Raw genomic sequence first — 16,193 nt, 5'->3', positions numbered from 1 at the left:
CAACGTGAATTATTGTTGAAAAAAGACATAAAAGCCAACTGTAAGTGATATATTTTTTTTTTCAATTCTTATTTCCGATTAATTGATAACTTCGTCACCGGTTGTTTCGTTTTCCCCAAGGCTTCAAATCAAAATCCAAAAATTACATGTCAGTAATGTATTGCTCAGGGCGGTACCAGTGACAAATGACAAAATGTTTTATAGAAAAGTCAACAAACGATTTTAGTCATCGATTGCAACTAGTCTGATGTTAATATGTTGGGGGAAAAAAGAAATGAATGTTTAGAAAATTGAGTATTATTTGAATGTGTTCAAGTAAATAAATCTACATAAACATTATTGAACTGTGTGAATTATTACATTTAACATAAGGAGATAATAACAAAATTTGAGCGAAACAAAGACAAATACATTGTATTGTTTTTTACTCCTATAGATTTTAGTCAATTCAGTCCAAGAAGTTTGCGATAATGAGATTGGTAGGCTCTGTTAAAAAACTGCCTGGCAAAAATTAAAAATTCATTGAAAAATAACGAAGAGACATATCAACTAATTGTAATTAACCATACATCCTCAGACTGAATATCTAACAGAGACAATAAACTCAATAACACTCAAAGCAATCTATTATGATTTTCCAACAGTTGTAAGTATTCTAAATTTAATTTTGTTTGATTAATCAATAGAGCTCTCTTTAGAAGACCAAAAAATATTATATTAGATCGTCATTTGTATGTATGCTTTAAGACCATTTTTCTAATTAATCATCATTTATCAAGTTTCAGAGAATATTCTATTACTTACGATAACCATGTAAATATTTTCCTTAGGATGCCATTACAAGTGTTTTTACAACATAACACGTAATATTTACTCAAGAATGTAATTCATTGCCAGTAACGCATGATTGGGCATTCAGCGTTCAGAAACCGTGTCAGGTGAATGTACACTGACACATTTTTTCAGTATAGTAATTTCATATCTTTTAAATGAGCAACCAATTTGATTCATCATCCGTCCATACCCCATCCATATTAAAATGAAAGATCGTCAGCTCATTTCATCAGAAGGTCAGTACTCCTGTAGAGGAAAGGGTGTGCAATATCGAAGGCTTCTGCTGTACTTGGCAAAGTTGAGCTAAAAAACTGAAGTCTCGCTCTAGAATAGCCTCTTTGTCCTGTGTTAGTGTTTGGGACGGCGATTTGAAAGTTTGTTACATTGACCTGGATAAAGAAGAATCCGCCAAGATGAATCTTTTAGGCCGTGTCGGGATGGTTTTTCTCGTTGTCATCAACATTTTCTTTTTGGTAAGTTTCCTTTGCATACTTTTGGCATATTATTGTTTGATACGCAATACATTTTTCTATTAAACTCCATCTTCGTGATAATATTTAATATTTTCAAAATAATTTTTTATTAACTTGTAGATTGCTGGCATTTCATTACTGATCGGCGGGGCAATTATGAATGAAAAAGGAGGGGCGTATGCCGCACAGTATATGCCATTGCTAGAGAACATTTCCATCGGATCTTTTAAAATGGGCAGCCTTGTGAAAGCTCTCGCCGGATTCGGAGTATCCCTGGGTCTTTTCGCTGTTGTCATAGCCATCATTGGTATTGCAGGTGCAATCACTAGAATGAGGCTGTTACTAATTATAGTAAGCATATTTGTAATCACGGGTGATAAGTTTATTAAATCGATTCTCATTTAACACTTAAGAAATGTCATAAAAGATTCTTTGCGATTTGTATTTTCACAAGCAGATACTAAGTTCATCGAATTAATTCTATATCTATCTTAATTCTGTATTACAGTACGGAGCGGTTATAATTATCATCTTACTTCTGGAATTTGTCGCTCTTGGAGGATGGTTCACTTTCAAACATGAGGTAAAAGACCAATGATGTATCAATTTTAAGTTTAAAAAACATCGTAAAGCAAATGCCAAAAATATTTTTATCGAAATCTTATGAAAAATAATTGTACTAAATGCTTCATATATATTTTGTTCTTGTAGATGGTGGCCTCCATTAAAGACCAGATGTTGAACCTTATCCAGAGGTATGATGGAAATGCCGCAAATCAACTGACAAGGGCTTGGAATTTCCTCTTCTTGACCGTAAGTTTAAAATAATAACGTATATAGGTAAATTACTTAAAGGTTCAATGCAATTTAAAAAATTGCATTCATAAGACTTTGTTTCGCTATACGTACAATAACGTGCTTTGAAAACGTATTCTAGCAAGTAGATATGTTATTTTTTTCCCCACAGTTCCACTGTTGCGGAGTGAATCCTGTTATTCTAGGAAACGACTTTGTGAGCAGTATCTGGTGGTTGAACCCCCTCAGAGGCCAAGCCATCATCCCGGGTCACTGCTGTGTGGGCGCGGATCCAAACACTGCCGACTTCAACATCAATCAACTGTGTACCATCAATCCATCAACTGTGACCGCTTACATTGATAGGGTAAAGAAATACTTGACCTGACCATTCATCCATTTTACGCATATTTGTTTATTATGCGTAAACCAATTTCGTCCTTGGGCAAATAACTCCAACAAATTAAAAATATGTCATTAAACTAAAGATTTATGTTACTTTCCTTTTTACAGGGATGCTACAACGAAATGTCGAACATAATGAATCCATACAGCAGTACATTCATCGCTATTGGCGTTGTCCTTGTGATAATTGAGGTAAGAAAGAGTTTCATACTATCAATAAGATAAAAAAAATGCTAAAGATCATTTCTAAGGTCCATTGATTGTAAGAAGCTACGAAATAGTTCGATTGACATTGAAAACGAAAAATTCCAAAGGAAAATTAATTCTAGATAATTCTAATCACCTTTAACTGTAAAAAAAATAAATTTAAATGGCTGTGCCTGAATTGACGATTTGTAGAGACAAACCCCCTATATCCTTATCCATACTTTTACAGATAATTGCCGTAGCATTTGCTTTCTTGATGGCTCGTCAGTTGCAAAAAGAAGTTGAATCGTAATCCCACCGGCGGAAATAAATCCAACATAAGAAACTGTTGAAAGTGTTGATTGGGCGATATAGCGACAAAGCTATGCGATGCTGATTTTATTCGAACCAAAGTCTTTTTTTAAAGCATTTTTTTACGGGTTAAGTCTCGCTAGGAATTGTGCTTGTCTCAGACCTAGATAAATGGGACGCGAGGACGACCCGATCTCGTGCATGAAGCATAATATTTTGTATATATAGCGTGAGGGAATAACAGAAAGTATATTGTATAATTTGTCAAGGCATTAGACGTACGACTTGTTCATTATGTGCTTTTGTTAAGTAGTTGCTTTAGTCCCCAAAGGTGTACATACTTTTAACGGCATGTAGAAATGCTTAACTGAATTTACCTGTATACATATGTTCGTGTGTTTTTGATTGATTATGAATAAAGTCTTTGTAACCATCTTCCATTTGTGGTCCTGACTAACGCAACGCTGTATCTTGACTTACAGATCTGTGCAGTCATTGCAGCATTTGGAATGTTGTCTCAAATGAAAAACGATGTCGAATATGAAGTCAATGAGAAAAAATGAAAAAGACTATAATAATGTGTTTATATATAGATTGGTGTACTTGGCAGGGACATGTATGCAATCAGATGTTGTTTTATTTTTTGTCATACATATGGATATAAATTAACATTGTAAACAGTGTAAACATCAATTTTTTGTACTTATGATATACTTTTCTAAATATTAATTTTCTTATATAAACAACAAAATCAATACCGTGTTTTTGTTTCTTTGCACGATGAGAAGCATTGAAATCGAATTTGAATGATGACCAGGTTTTATTTTATTTTAATCTACACTTTCGAAATTGGTATTCTTGTTATGTAACATTAAGACATGCGTCTTCTGGGATACAGACAAGCTGCCTAAAGGACAGTTCGCAACTGCAGAAAAAATGTTATCTTAAGCTTTGAGCAAACACGGTGAAACTTTTTGAGAATCCTACTTGTGTTGCGCAATATGTCACACAACGTAATATAAAATAATACTTTCTTTTACTTTGAAGCGATATCGGTCCAGGGAATATTTAACAAAGACTTAGCTCTACTACGGTATTATCAAAAGTTATAATATCATGCACCTGTCAATCATTCCTACCTCACGGTGAGAAATAGCTATCGGTTCACGTGATAAAAATGTACGCAGGTAAGGCGCAGACTCGCCACATGGTTCAACAGCTTTGACGAAATCATTAATAAAATGCCTTCTGTTTCAAAAATTCAATCAAATGCAAATGTATCCACATTTATTAGCTTTGTCATCTTGAATTATAAAGATATCATGGTTGTCAAGAAACGGTTTGAACCTGTATTTCCATCAATACTCTAAATTGGTTTTCCGCCATCTATCAACCCTACATGTAACTACCAAGACTAGCTATGCCAAATTTGGTTAAAATACAAATAAATAGAAAAATACATATAAATGAACAATTGAAAGAAAACATGAATGGATTAAATATAATCAAATATACTTCATATTTTGAAAATCATTTTATTACATAACATTAAAAACAGATGGCATTTTCAGCAATTCCATCAATAACTGCTAAAACAAGTTGCTACAGGAAAATGCTACATGGAACATGCCAGCAGAATACTAAAATAACTTGTCGTTTGATTCGGTATGAAAATGCTTACTTCTACTGTACAAAAAGAAGTGCATGTTTTTGACGGGTTGAGGGTGAAACTGTTTTAAAAATAAAATAATACTGGCAGGATGAAGAAAGTGTCCCTACTTCATCGTCTCTTGATATGTTTTGTGTTAAAAGTAAAACTAGAGGTACTGTGAGCAAGCTCACAATTGATACCCCCCGCTAAGAAAAAAATCATAACGCGTGTACTTTTGCTATTACAGAAAATATTGGATGAATCTATTTCACTGTCCATTTTCTATAAATAACAACTGCTTTATATTTGAAAACTGTTAATTTTTAGCTTCTAATATTTCCATTAATACAAGACATGACCCAGACAGAATTTAGCTTTTTTGAAACAATGACCTTGAACTTTCTCAATTGACCTTGGGTCAAGGTCATGACACACCCTTTAATCATAAGCAATCTTTGTGTAAAGTAAGAACTTCCAATGTTTCCCCATAAGAAAGATATGGACCGGACACAAATTTTGCATATTTTTTTTTGCCAGTGACTTTGACCTTGCCCGAATGACCTTGGGTCAAGGTCATGACACACCCTTAGGTCATAAGCAATCTATGTGTGAAGTAAGAACTTCCAATGTTTCCCCATAAGAAAGATATGGACCGGACACAAATTTTGCGTTTTTTCTGCCAGTGACCTTGACCTTGCCCAAAAGACCTTGGGTCAAGGTCATGACACACCCTTAGGTCATAAGCAATCTTTGTGTGAAGTAAAAACTTCCAATGTTTCCCAATAAGAAAGATATGGACCGGACACGGATTTTGCACTTTTTCTGCCAGTGACCTTGACCTTGCCCGAATGACCTTGGGTCAAGGTCATGACACACCCTTAGGTCATAAGCAATCTTTGTGTGAAGTAAGAACTTCCAATGTTTCTCCATAAGAGAGATATGGACCGGACACGAATTTTGCACTTTTTCTGCCAGTGACCTTGACCTTGCCCGAATGACCTTGGGTCAAGGTCATGACACACCTTTAGGTCATAAGCAATCTATGTGTGAAGTAAGAACTTCCAATGTTTCTCCATAAGAAAGATATCGACCGGACACGATTGCACAGACAGACGGACAGACAGACAGACAGACAGACAGACAGACAGACAGACAGACAGACAGACGGACGGACGGACGGACAAGGTGATTCCTATATACCCCCCCAAACTTTGTTTGCGGGGGGTATAATAAAAATATAAAGCACCCAAGAACAGTTTCAAGTAGACATAAAATGGTCGAATAGAATCACACCACAGCGGTACTAGTCACCACACCCGACTCCATCTGTAGCTGATCTCCGCCGGAAGCGGGCATGTCGATCACCCGTCCGGTTCTCTTTGCTGCCTTTTTGTGATCTACGTCAACCGTTATTTGCCAAAACAGGATCAAGGTTGCAACGATCGCCATCAACTTAAAAAAAATCAATTCATACAGTCAAAGTGGCTTGTATAAAAACTGATCGAGATCGAGGTACAAATTCCATCAATAATGAGTGATGTAAACATATGAATGAGAGCTGACATACCTCTGTCAGTAAGATAAAGGAAGCGACAGATACCACCCCGTCACTGTACTTGGTGAGTCGGTCGTTCAAGAAGTCGTAACAACCCTACAGTGCAAAATACAAGGGCATCAGTAATATAGTGTGTCTTTTCACCTTAAAATCATGAATCACACGAATTCAAAGTACAGAAATTACATAATGTAACAATAGCATGCTTTTAAACTTGACGATATGAACTTATAAATCTTACTCGATAAAGAACCCCCAAGACCGAATAAAAAATCGAAATAATCATGTTATCAAAAGACTAAAGATCATAAATCGTATATACCAGTCCTTAGTTTCAGGTACTATATATGTAATTAATACAGAGAGTATTGCTATTATTGATCGTTAAAAAACCCCCAAGTATATCAACTATTTGATCTCCTCTTATTGATAAAGTTGTCTTTATAAGAAAAGCTATGTAAGATTAAAACGCCCGTAAAAGTCGATCTCTTACAGAATTCATATATGCATTCTGTGCAGTCGGGGTCATTGTACAAGAAGTTCCATTCAAGGTTGCAGCCGTTGTAAGCGTAGCTTCTCTGCAGCAATATCCTGGTATGACGTCACTTCCTCTAGACCATGCTGTCGACTGGAAGTCATCTACAACCGATTGTTTGTTTACTCCACAGCATTCAAACTACAAAAATAAGCCCAAATATATCATAATACGTGTGACTTTATTATACACATTTTAAAAAGCTAATCATAACGCCTGGCATAAATAATGTCTAGTACACTAGAACATTCAAGGTATTATATGAACATTTTTAGAAATTTGTAAAATAAATTTATTAATAATATTCATTTGAAAATATGTCAAACAGAGTAATCGTTGTGAATAACGTGTCCCCAGTTTAAAAATCAAAATACGATTCAATAACAATTAATGAATGAGTTACATTATAAAACTACAAGGTTGTATTCTAATGAACACCAGTGTGCATTAAACTCCCCCCCCCCAAACTTGATTTTATTATTTTTTATAACAATTGTGTGAGAATATCAGAGCTTTACACATTAATATTATACATTTTGGCTCAAGGCGTTTAACATTTACATGTTAAAACCTTCATTACATCTCTTTAGATACACCCCACCGCATTCCCCGAATAAAAAACACTAACGATAAAGATGACTTGAATAAGATACCAAGCTAGCTTTTAACTCAGTGCTTCAATACTAGAAAATAGGATTGGTATGTACAATGTTATTTTAATTTTGGTCTGTCGTCTGTTTGAAGTGTATAAACTAAAGCTAAAAGCAATACGTATTAAATCAAGTTAACATGCATGCCGGGAAGAGTATTTCAATGAAGTCATACCAAATAGAATATGAGGTTCCAAGCAATGGATATTAGGTCTAAGTTGTAGCCTTTGTAATAAGACAAAACTTTGAGCAATTCTCCTTTAATGGCATTGTTTAGCTGCAATGTAAAATAAAATATAGGATCTATTTCTCATTATATAAAATCAATAAATTTTTAAATTTTAACTTGGTTTAAAAAACAGAAATTGCAGCTTTTTTCTTACAAAGACCTGGGAAAGTCTTTACCTTTATCTTCAATTTTGCTACTTCAGCAAGAACGAAAATTTCTGTGACGCCACAAAGAAATACTATCACCATATACTGAAAATGCAAAACCAAACACAGATATTGACGATGCCTTTCATTTATGATGAACAGTAAAGTGGAACAAAAAATCCAACAACAGTTTTCGGGCATTGTCTTCTTTGATAGTCTTTAGCTCAAATTGTATAGTATTCATAACACATACATAGTCAGCTGATCAACCAAAATTCACTGTATATATTTATTCATATAATGACTTATATGTTTCCTTATGGACTATGTTTATTGGTATATACGTGATTTTTCCCAGATGTTTTGTGGTTGTTGTCACCAATAATTGTCATATATTTGTATGCCAATAGTAAAATGGATGCAAAGAAGTTGATTTGTTTAAGTATATATTATCGGTGGAACATTTTTCATGCAGTTATACTGATGCAAATACTAAGATCTTACGACAACAAGAACTGGTCGGAACTTTCCGCAGGTCCCGATAATTCCGGCGCCAGAGACCAAGAATGAGAACACCCCGATGACAATGATGACGACAGCGATGATCCTGATGAGGTCCGAGAGGGTGAAATCTCCGCCAGTGATGGCATTCAGTACCGGGGATATGTCATCATTGACCAGCCCAGATTCTTTGTACACCAGGGATCCGATGATAATTAAACCCAGGCCCAGGAGCTGAAATTGTGGGAATATTTATACACGCTGCAGTCAGTCAATGTACACGAAATGTCTCCACCTTTCTAAAGACTTTTAATAATGGTAATTGATAAAGGGGACTGGATGGTCGTGGGCATATTTAGACTACTAAAAACACAGGATGAACCTCTACCATTCAGTCAACTGAATGTTAACTGAAAGGTCTGGAAAGGTGACTGAATGGCACAGCTATGCCATGAAGTCACCTTTCAGTTACCATTCAGTCACATTTCGGTTAACTGAATGGCACAGATTCATCCTGTGAATTTCAAATTTTAAAGTTAAGAAATGTTTTTTTTACTATGTAGTAGTTTATAGCCAAGCAAATCATTAAAAAAAGTTAAGGTAGATATGACGGGTAATTTGTTGACTACCCAGCCTCCTTTAATGCTGTTTGGGCGACACTTACTATGACCACGAGGTTCAGGATGATGAGGAAGATGGCGCCAGCTGATCCTAACAGGTTCATGATGTAGGTGGACCCTCCGTCTCCTCCCTAGCTTCCATAGTTACTGTTTCTCTGTTGTTGTATTATGTCAACGCTGATAAGACGTTTTATAAACTTCTACAAAACATATATACTTAAAAGTATTGCACTCTCGACCTCTTTTTATCAAGCCACTTTGATCATTAGAGACACAAATATTTAACGATCGCCCAGGGCGGAATCGAGGATCGATAGAAATGTCACATCAGGGGTGGATCTTGCAGTTTTAATTCAATATTTCAGCTGACATAGGGTAAAAAAAATGGCATATTGTCAAATATTAATAAATCATTCACGCGTGTTGACTTGACTTGACCTACCAAACCAACGTGACGTCCACTACTTAGCAAGAATCCATCGCCGTTACCTCCACCTTTACAAGTCTGTCTCCCGCATGAAAATCATCCAAACCGTATCGACAGAAGGAATTTACATACTGCATAAATTCTAACCGGTTTCAATTTCGAAATACTTACGTAACATTCTCTCTTAACAGCTATGTGAAGGCCACAGTGGTGAAAGGTATAAAACTAATCGTTAGACGGGGAAAGGGCCACTCAGGTGTGCAAGTCAACACAGGTGACCATAGGTAATCCATGCTACGGACCGATGATGGCTGGCGATAAAACCCGTAATATAGTGGATGTACAGGATGACTAGGAAACAGCAAATCAGGGGATACAGACCACACAATTATATTCATTACTCTCTTAACGGCTATTTACTTTACAAATGGCGTATGAAAAATCAAATTTAAATACTTCTATTAGGATAAAAAATATATTCCTAGTTTAATGAGATATGGTATGAACCTAAGCCACAGTATTCCTTAAAATAAAAAAAGTATATCAGATACATACAAACTATAATTTAAGTGCATAAGAGGCATTGCAGAATTAGCAAATATAGCAAAATACGGTATTCAGCTTAACCTCGTAAGTGGGATAAAAACTGTGTAAATTTTGCTTTATCAAATTTGTCATTTCTCACCTTTTAGCAGTGCACGAAACTTCAACTTGAGTATTTAATTATAAAATGATTTCGCGTATCACGCTATATCACGGGTCAATCAAATCAATTTTTTAAATTTTTTTTATTTATATCATTATCTCTGGATGACAAAGAACACGTTTAAAATCGATTTTTATTATTAATATGTAATTTGCTAAGAATTTTTCCTCTCTTAATCCAATGTAGAACACAAACCTCGTGATTTTCAAGCAGATTTTCATTTTTGAGAACATTTTTCTATAAAAAAAAATATTTACCGTTGGCGTTCATAATTCATTTTATAAATCAATACCTTTATTTTTTGCCAAGATCCTAGTAAAGCGAGAGATTAACATGAATTAAACAATAATTTATTACGCGGAAATTCGCGGAATAACCCAGGATTGTAAATAACCAAAGCAATAGAAGCATCGCTCGATTTTTCTGTCAAGTCAAGATATATTACCGTCCAAGCGATGTTTAAAATTGCATGCAGTCATCATCGATCCTTTTCATGCATGATTTAAAATAAAATATTGTGATTATGATAGCATAATGGCGTTTTGAAGTTTTAATCGTTTAGAAACATAGATATCGCTAGATTAACATTAGAATTAACTTCGTATTGATATACTTATAATTATAATCAATACATTAACATGCAGTATAAAACAGTTTTTAAAAAGGCAAAGATACATGTATAAACAAGTTCACCCCAAAATATCTTTTAAAAGCAAACTTTATATAACATAAAAACTAGTGAACGCTTCAAATTAATCTCAATTTTCTTCAGAGTCGAGTTCTTCTTTAGTGATTTCGGCGTTTGGATCTCTAGTAGCATCATAAAACACCAAGAAATCCTTTCCTACCACCGTAGCGTTATGAACTCTGTCCTGAGGCACCTGAATCATGTCCCCTGGGCCAAGAATAACGGTCTGTCCATACATACAAAACTTCATCTGTCCTCTCAAAATGGCGTCTTTCTTAGACACCCCATGGGTGTGATCGGGAAAATGCATTCCTGGTGGAAAATCGTATCTAATGAACTTATATCCTTGTCTTCGAAGTTTTTGTTCCAAACTAGATTCTGATAACTTTCCGTCTTTCTCTTCGTTCCACTTTTCCACTTTCAGATCCCCTGGTTTGGCATTATCCATTTTTTGAAACTAAATATTTTGTAAAAAAGAAAAGAAACAAAAATATGAAATCAACATCAGATAAATTTTCTGAGTCGTTTAAACTTAAAAACTTACCTTTAACACCGTTATAAAATGAAAAAGTCATTTCGATTGTAATGATTATGGTTAAGTGAGAAACTTTATTAAAACATTTTGCCAATGAACAAGTAAGATCCAAGGGTTTTTCTGGTTTTAAGTACCACCTGTCAAAGTATACACAACAACATTATTAATGTTTATAATCCATAAAATTACACTGCCCACGTTCTATCAATAAATTATTCACACTTTTTTTGTAAGATAATTTGTAACATCATTTTAAATATATTACATACCCGACTGTAATGACAACAATGAATCTAGCAGACTCGTAAACATTACACAAGTCAAGAGGAATAACTCCGAAGTTTTGTACGGTGGTCCGCTTGAGACAGCCCAGACAGGCTTAGTTATTAGCAACACCAAATTATGTTCCACGAAAACCGCCACTGTACAAAACAATCAATGATTACCAAAAGTCTAGTTATAGATGTACATGTAGCATGTCGTAAATCTAGTATTTATTGCCATCCAGTGAATTCAAAGTTTACAACATGACAATACTGTCATACAAATCAAACAATTTTTTTTTACGATTGAACTACATTTCCCTATAAAACCCTCATGAAAGGGACTTACACACGATTTGAGATGAACATTTTATTTTGATTTTTTTTGTATAAAATGGTTTAATGGTGTATTTGAATGATTCACTAAGATTTGAATGTTAAAAGTCAAGTTACAAGTGAGATAAGGAGGAAATACCGGTAAGTCGTTGTTATGTAAACAAAGCTCGAGTCTTAAAAAGTATATTTGTTTACAAATAATGTAAAGAAAAGAAATTACCATTTCTTTGACAATATAACATGTGGACAACAAGATTAACTGATTTAATGTGTTCATAAATAATTTTATCAAAAACAAAAAGCAACATTTAATTTGAAACTTGTACATGTACATGTACCTATCAACCACATATGTAAACAATAACAGGACTCGAGCAAAGAATTCTAACCTATGTAACTCGCTAGTAACTCGATATTTGACTCTGAAATTTTGACAAAGCACTAAAAACATCCACATTGACAATGACATTTAGAATAAAAAAAAATAAACTATGAAAATTTTAAGCTAAAATAGTGTCCAAGTCCCTTTAAGATCGCGCTCAATTTGTATTTATCATAAAAGATTAATCTATATTTACATCTACCAAGTATTATTTCTCCTTTGTCTTGACTAGATTTAGAATTGACTATAAGTTTCTTATAGAAACTTGTAGTCAATTCACAGCTCTATAGAAACAGCTAGACTGAAATCTACATGCCCCGTTTATCGATTGGTCAAAATCTACAACGGCTGAAACTGATAAGAAATTAACAGGAATGGAATTGACACGCCCTGTTTATCGATTGGTCGTAGCCAAAAGCGACCTAAGAAAACCACGGACTGCTCGAAATAATCATAATGATGTTAGACTCAAAGTATCACAGGAGACGATTTGGCTGTTTCGTTTATATTATAGCTAACGTACTTATGTACGTTAACAGTAATTTAGTGAACTTTTCATAATCAATTTATTAATAAGTTAAAAGAAAGATGGTAATATAAATGATAAAATGCTTTCTTTGATGATTCATGCAGGTTATGAAGGTAGCGATCATTGCAGAAAAAAAATTATATAACCCGCTAACGCGGGTTACGTATTATTTCTGCAATGTCGCAACCTTCATATCCCGAATAAATCCCCAAAGAAGGAATTTTTTTGTTTAAATAACCACTATCACCAAAAGTGTAAAAGTACTAAAAATGAAAATAAAATAAAATAAAAAGGTCGCAATGATTTAAGCTTCTATTCCTCTAAAAATAAAGTTTTAAATTACTTGTACTCATTTAACAACTTGTTGTTTAGTACCTCCGACCCCCACCCTCAGGAATATGTTTATCACATCGTTTTTAGTGACAGGTTTTAGTCTGAGAACACAGACTAATCATCTAAATCTCCAATAAATGTCTTGAAGAAAATGATATAATCAATCAAAAACCATAAAAAAAAAAAATGAAAAAATTACTATTAATTTGGATATGCACTATATCTGACATTTCTTCGATACCAACAACCCAGCCTATTGCCATTTTAATCAGCTTAGTAAAGATAGATGAATCTCTAAAGCCTGCAAATATAATGAACTATGTGAGTAGATTTCAAATTACTGTATTACTTCATCAAAATCGATAATTTATTCTTCTCTGTTCTTTTACACACTTGTTGAAGCAAATTTTTAGAATTTTCTCAAACATTTTTGCATAAACCGGTTTATAAGTACATATACCGGTATGTGCATTCGAAATGGACTATGAACTATTAACTTGGAAAAAGCCATAAAATAGATCTTCTTATCAAGACCACAATTAAAATGTGAATTCCATACTAGGTACCGCTAAATCTAAACAAAAGTTCATTATGAAAGAAGTAAGTCTGATCAAATCTCGCGAATATTGATTATAAATCACTGTAAAATACAATTTTCCTATATGCTCTTGAGAGACAACGCTGTTTTAAGCTATTCAATTCGTCTCGGAGAACATGTTTCTTGTTCATTTCGTTTAACTCTTTGTGGCTCACATGGCTATAATGTGCCTATTGCAAACACTGTATGGACATGTTTTTATTCAACTTTAGCAAAGTGCAAAATTCATAGGCGGGCAATTTTTTTTTATACATATCCTACTATTTGTTATTGTTCATAAATATTTCATGAAGGCCAAAGGAACATAGCATATTGGTACATTACATACGAGAGAGTGTCACGTACTGTCTTACCATAGAATAATACGTATATGAGGTCCAACTTATTTTGGTACAGTCAAAATCGGTTTACTTTTATATTCTTCAGTTCCACTGTAACCATTGTATTTGGTCATAAGCTCGGTGACTGACAACAGCGTGCTGGTCATCTTTGGTTCCTTTAATTTTCGAGCTCAAGGTATAATAGGTCACAATGTGTTCTACATAACTATTGACAAACATGCATTATGTAAAATTTACACAAAGGTTTGGCTTCTACTTTAAATTCTTTTCTGTAAGAAACAGATACACTAGAAAGAAATTCGTTTTCCAATACCTAATTCCAGTATACCTAATTTTTTGGGGCTTACAGATGTGCTGACAAAGTAATCATATTACCATCATATCAGAATTTTCGGTACTATATGCATTTTTTCCTGAAGGAAAAAAGTGTCTCATATTTTTTTTTTTTTTTGGGGGGGTATAAAAATTCAATTTTGTATAATTTATCAAAGTATATTGGATACTAGTATTGATTATGCATGGAATGTCTGTGTTTCGGTTTTTATTCACTCAATTTCCGACTTATTTTGGTACAGTCAAACTCGGTTTACTTTTATATTCTTCAGTTCCACTGTAACCATAGTATTTGGTCATAAACTCGGTGACTGACAACAGCGTGCTGGTCATCTTTGGTTCCTTTTCTCTTTGGCTGATAATAATTGACTTGATTTTACATATAAGTACTAGTATATCAGGTGTAGTTTTCTTTTTCAAAATTTGTAATTCATAAGTTCGAATTAGGGATTTGAAAAGTTTCATCTTTCCAAAAATGTTTAAAACGCATTTTTTTAGTTAAATATAGTAAAATTTGAAAATTCGAAACCAGTGAAAATATATTAATAGAACTGTGCTTTAATCCACAATATTTACTTTGCCTGTGATAACACTACGTATCGATTTTGTACTATATAACCCATAACTTCAAACGACGCCAAATTGAGGCACCAGTGGGGTTTGCTTATTTATAAATGTATGATGGCTTGAATAAATATAAGTAATAAGAAATCATTCTTGGAATATTATGAGGTGATAATTTCTATCGGGGCGTGATCAAATCTATCAGAAAGCCCTTCGAGCTTTATTGGATTTGATCACGCCCTGACCAAAATTATCACCTCATAATACTCAAAGAATGATTAATTATTCCTTAATTAAAATCGACAGATGTCCCATGCAACCTTTAGTTAACAAACCTTAAATTAATATTTCTTTCAAATGACCTTGTCCGTTAAACATGTCCCATTTAATAAATTGGTGACAATACTTCACACAAGGTCATTAGTGACCTTGCCCTATCTAGCCAGTATTTCAGTAGTCCTTAGCTGTCCAGTCATCCTTTGGAAGACCCGTGAATATCGTGCACAAATCAAGACAGGAGATCAAATGTCAGGAATTTTTGTTACCATGGTTATCGAATTTTCTCCCACCTATATCTTATGATCTTTTGGTAAGGCTGACATTTGGCTTGCTACACAGTACATTTTTGATAAAAGGTCACCAATTATTTATGATGTAAATTATTTTATATAGAAAAACCACTTGAAAGATTTAAAAGTAAGCATATTAAATAAATAGGAAAAGCTTGGGCTCTTCTGATTTTCGAGCTCAAGGTATAATAGGTCACAATGTGTTCTAGATAACTATTGACAAACATGCATTATGTTCAAATTTACACGTAGGTTTGGCTTCTACTTTAATTTTTTTTCTCAAGGTATAATAGGTCACAATGTGTTCTAGATAACTATTGACAAACATGCATTATGTTAAAATTTACACGTAGGTTTGGCTTCTACTTTAAATTTTTTTTCTGTAAAATAAAGATGCACTAGAAAGAAATTCGTTTTCCAATACCTAATTCCAGTTTACCTAATTTTTTTGTGCTGACAAATGTGCTGACAAAGTAATCATTTTATCATCATATCAGAATTTTCGGTACTAGCATTGATTATGCATGGAATGTCTGTGTTTCGGTTTTTATTAACTCAATTTTCCTCTAAGAAGTGCAACTGACTTATCCGATGTGGATATCTTTATCTCTCTCTCTCTCTCTTTAGGAATACAAGATCTCATCACATATATCCCTGATCATTTCCACTAGTTGTGCACAAATTTACAAATACTATA

At 33.9% G+C, this 16,193-nt stretch overlaps 3 protein-coding genes across 5 annotated transcripts; 1 reads left to right on the top strand and 2 right to left on the bottom strand.

The window, feature by feature from the left end:
* The first annotated feature begins 1,058 nt into the window (after positions 1 to 1,058).
* Positions 1,059 to 3,760, top strand: LOC128156843 (tetraspanin-9-like). 2 transcript variants are annotated; one of them, XM_052819153.1, is made up of 7 exons: positions 1,059 to 1,307; positions 1,428 to 1,658; positions 1,816 to 1,890; positions 2,019 to 2,120; positions 2,275 to 2,469; positions 2,616 to 2,699; positions 3,488 to 3,760. In XM_052819153.1, the coding sequence occupies exons 1-7, from the start codon at positions 1,248 to 1,250 to the stop codon at positions 3,566 to 3,568; spliced, it is 828 nt and encodes a 275-aa protein (XP_052675113.1). In that variant the 5' UTR covers positions 1,059 to 1,247; the 3' UTR covers positions 3,569 to 3,760. The 2 variants fall into 2 exon arrangements, with proteins under 2 accessions (XP_052675113.1, XP_052675114.1); XM_052819154.1 differs by having other exon boundaries at positions 1,060 to 1,307; positions 2,944 to 3,760.
* Positions 3,761 to 4,277: 517 nt separating this feature from the next.
* Positions 4,278 to 9,602, bottom strand: LOC128156842 (tetraspanin-9-like). Of its 2 annotated transcripts, none has more exons than XM_052819151.1 (9): positions 9,491 to 9,602; positions 8,937 to 9,092; positions 8,276 to 8,506; positions 7,802 to 7,876; positions 7,572 to 7,673; positions 6,705 to 6,887; positions 6,224 to 6,307; positions 5,887 to 6,108; positions 4,278 to 4,822 (listed from the first exon to the last, which is right to left on the bottom strand). In XM_052819151.1, exons 2-8 carry the CDS (start codon positions 8,994 to 8,996, stop codon positions 5,944 to 5,946), a joined length of 900 nt encoding a protein of 299 aa, XP_052675111.1. In that variant the 5' UTR covers positions 8,997 to 9,092; positions 9,491 to 9,602; the 3' UTR covers positions 4,278 to 4,822; positions 5,887 to 5,943. The 2 variants fall into 2 exon arrangements, with proteins under 2 accessions (XP_052675111.1, XP_052675110.1); XM_052819150.1 differs by lacking the exon at positions 9,491 to 9,602 and adding an exon at positions 9,335 to 9,476.
* A 1,123-nt stretch (positions 9,603 to 10,725) lies between these two features.
* Positions 10,726 to 11,630, bottom strand: LOC128156200 (uncharacterized). The gene is made up of 2 exons (XM_052818249.1): positions 11,518 to 11,630; positions 10,726 to 11,170 (listed from the first exon to the last, which is right to left on the bottom strand). The coding sequence occupies exon 2, from the start codon at positions 11,159 to 11,161 to the stop codon at positions 10,784 to 10,786; it is 378 nt and encodes a 125-aa protein (XP_052674209.1). The 5' UTR covers positions 11,162 to 11,170; positions 11,518 to 11,630; the 3' UTR covers positions 10,726 to 10,783.
* Positions 11,631 to 16,193: the final 4,563 nt, after the last annotated feature.

Source organism: Crassostrea angulata, chromosome 7 (genome assembly GCF_025612915.1).
Source record: "Crassostrea angulata isolate pt1a10 chromosome 7, ASM2561291v2, whole genome shotgun sequence".
Lineage (NCBI taxonomy): Eukaryota > Metazoa > Mollusca > Bivalvia > Ostreida > Ostreidae > Magallana > Magallana angulata.
The sequence above is the reverse complement of the archived record's forward strand: the minus strand, read 5'-3'. Positions and strand labels throughout refer to the sequence as shown.

Coding starts and splice junctions, on each gene's coding strand:
- LOC128156843 (XM_052819153.1), top strand. CDS start 1,248: ATGAATCTTTTAGGCCGTGTCGGGATGGTTTTTCTCGTTGTCATCAAC. Junction 1,308..1,427: donor TCATCAACATTTTCTTTTTG/GTAAGTTTCCTT, acceptor ATTAACTTGTAG/ATTGCTGGCATTTCATTACT. Junction 2,700..3,487: donor TTGTCCTTGTGATAATTGAG/GTAAGAAAGAGT, acceptor CTTGACTTACAG/ATCTGTGCAGTCATTGCAGC.
- LOC128156842 (XM_052819151.1), bottom strand. CDS start 8,996: ATGAACCTGTTAGGATCAGCTGGCGCCATCTTCCTCATCATCCTGAAC. Junction 7,877..8,275: donor TCCGACCAGTTCTTGTTGTC/GTAAGATCTTAG, acceptor TTGCATTTTCAG/TATATGGTGATAGTATTTCT. Junction 7,674..7,801: donor TAGCAAAATTGAAGATAAAG/GTAAAGACTTTC, acceptor TTTACATTGCAG/CTAAACAATGCCATTAAAGG.
- LOC128156200 (XM_052818249.1), bottom strand. CDS start 11,161: ATGGATAATGCCAAACCAGGGGATCTGAAAGTGGAAAAGTGGAACGAA.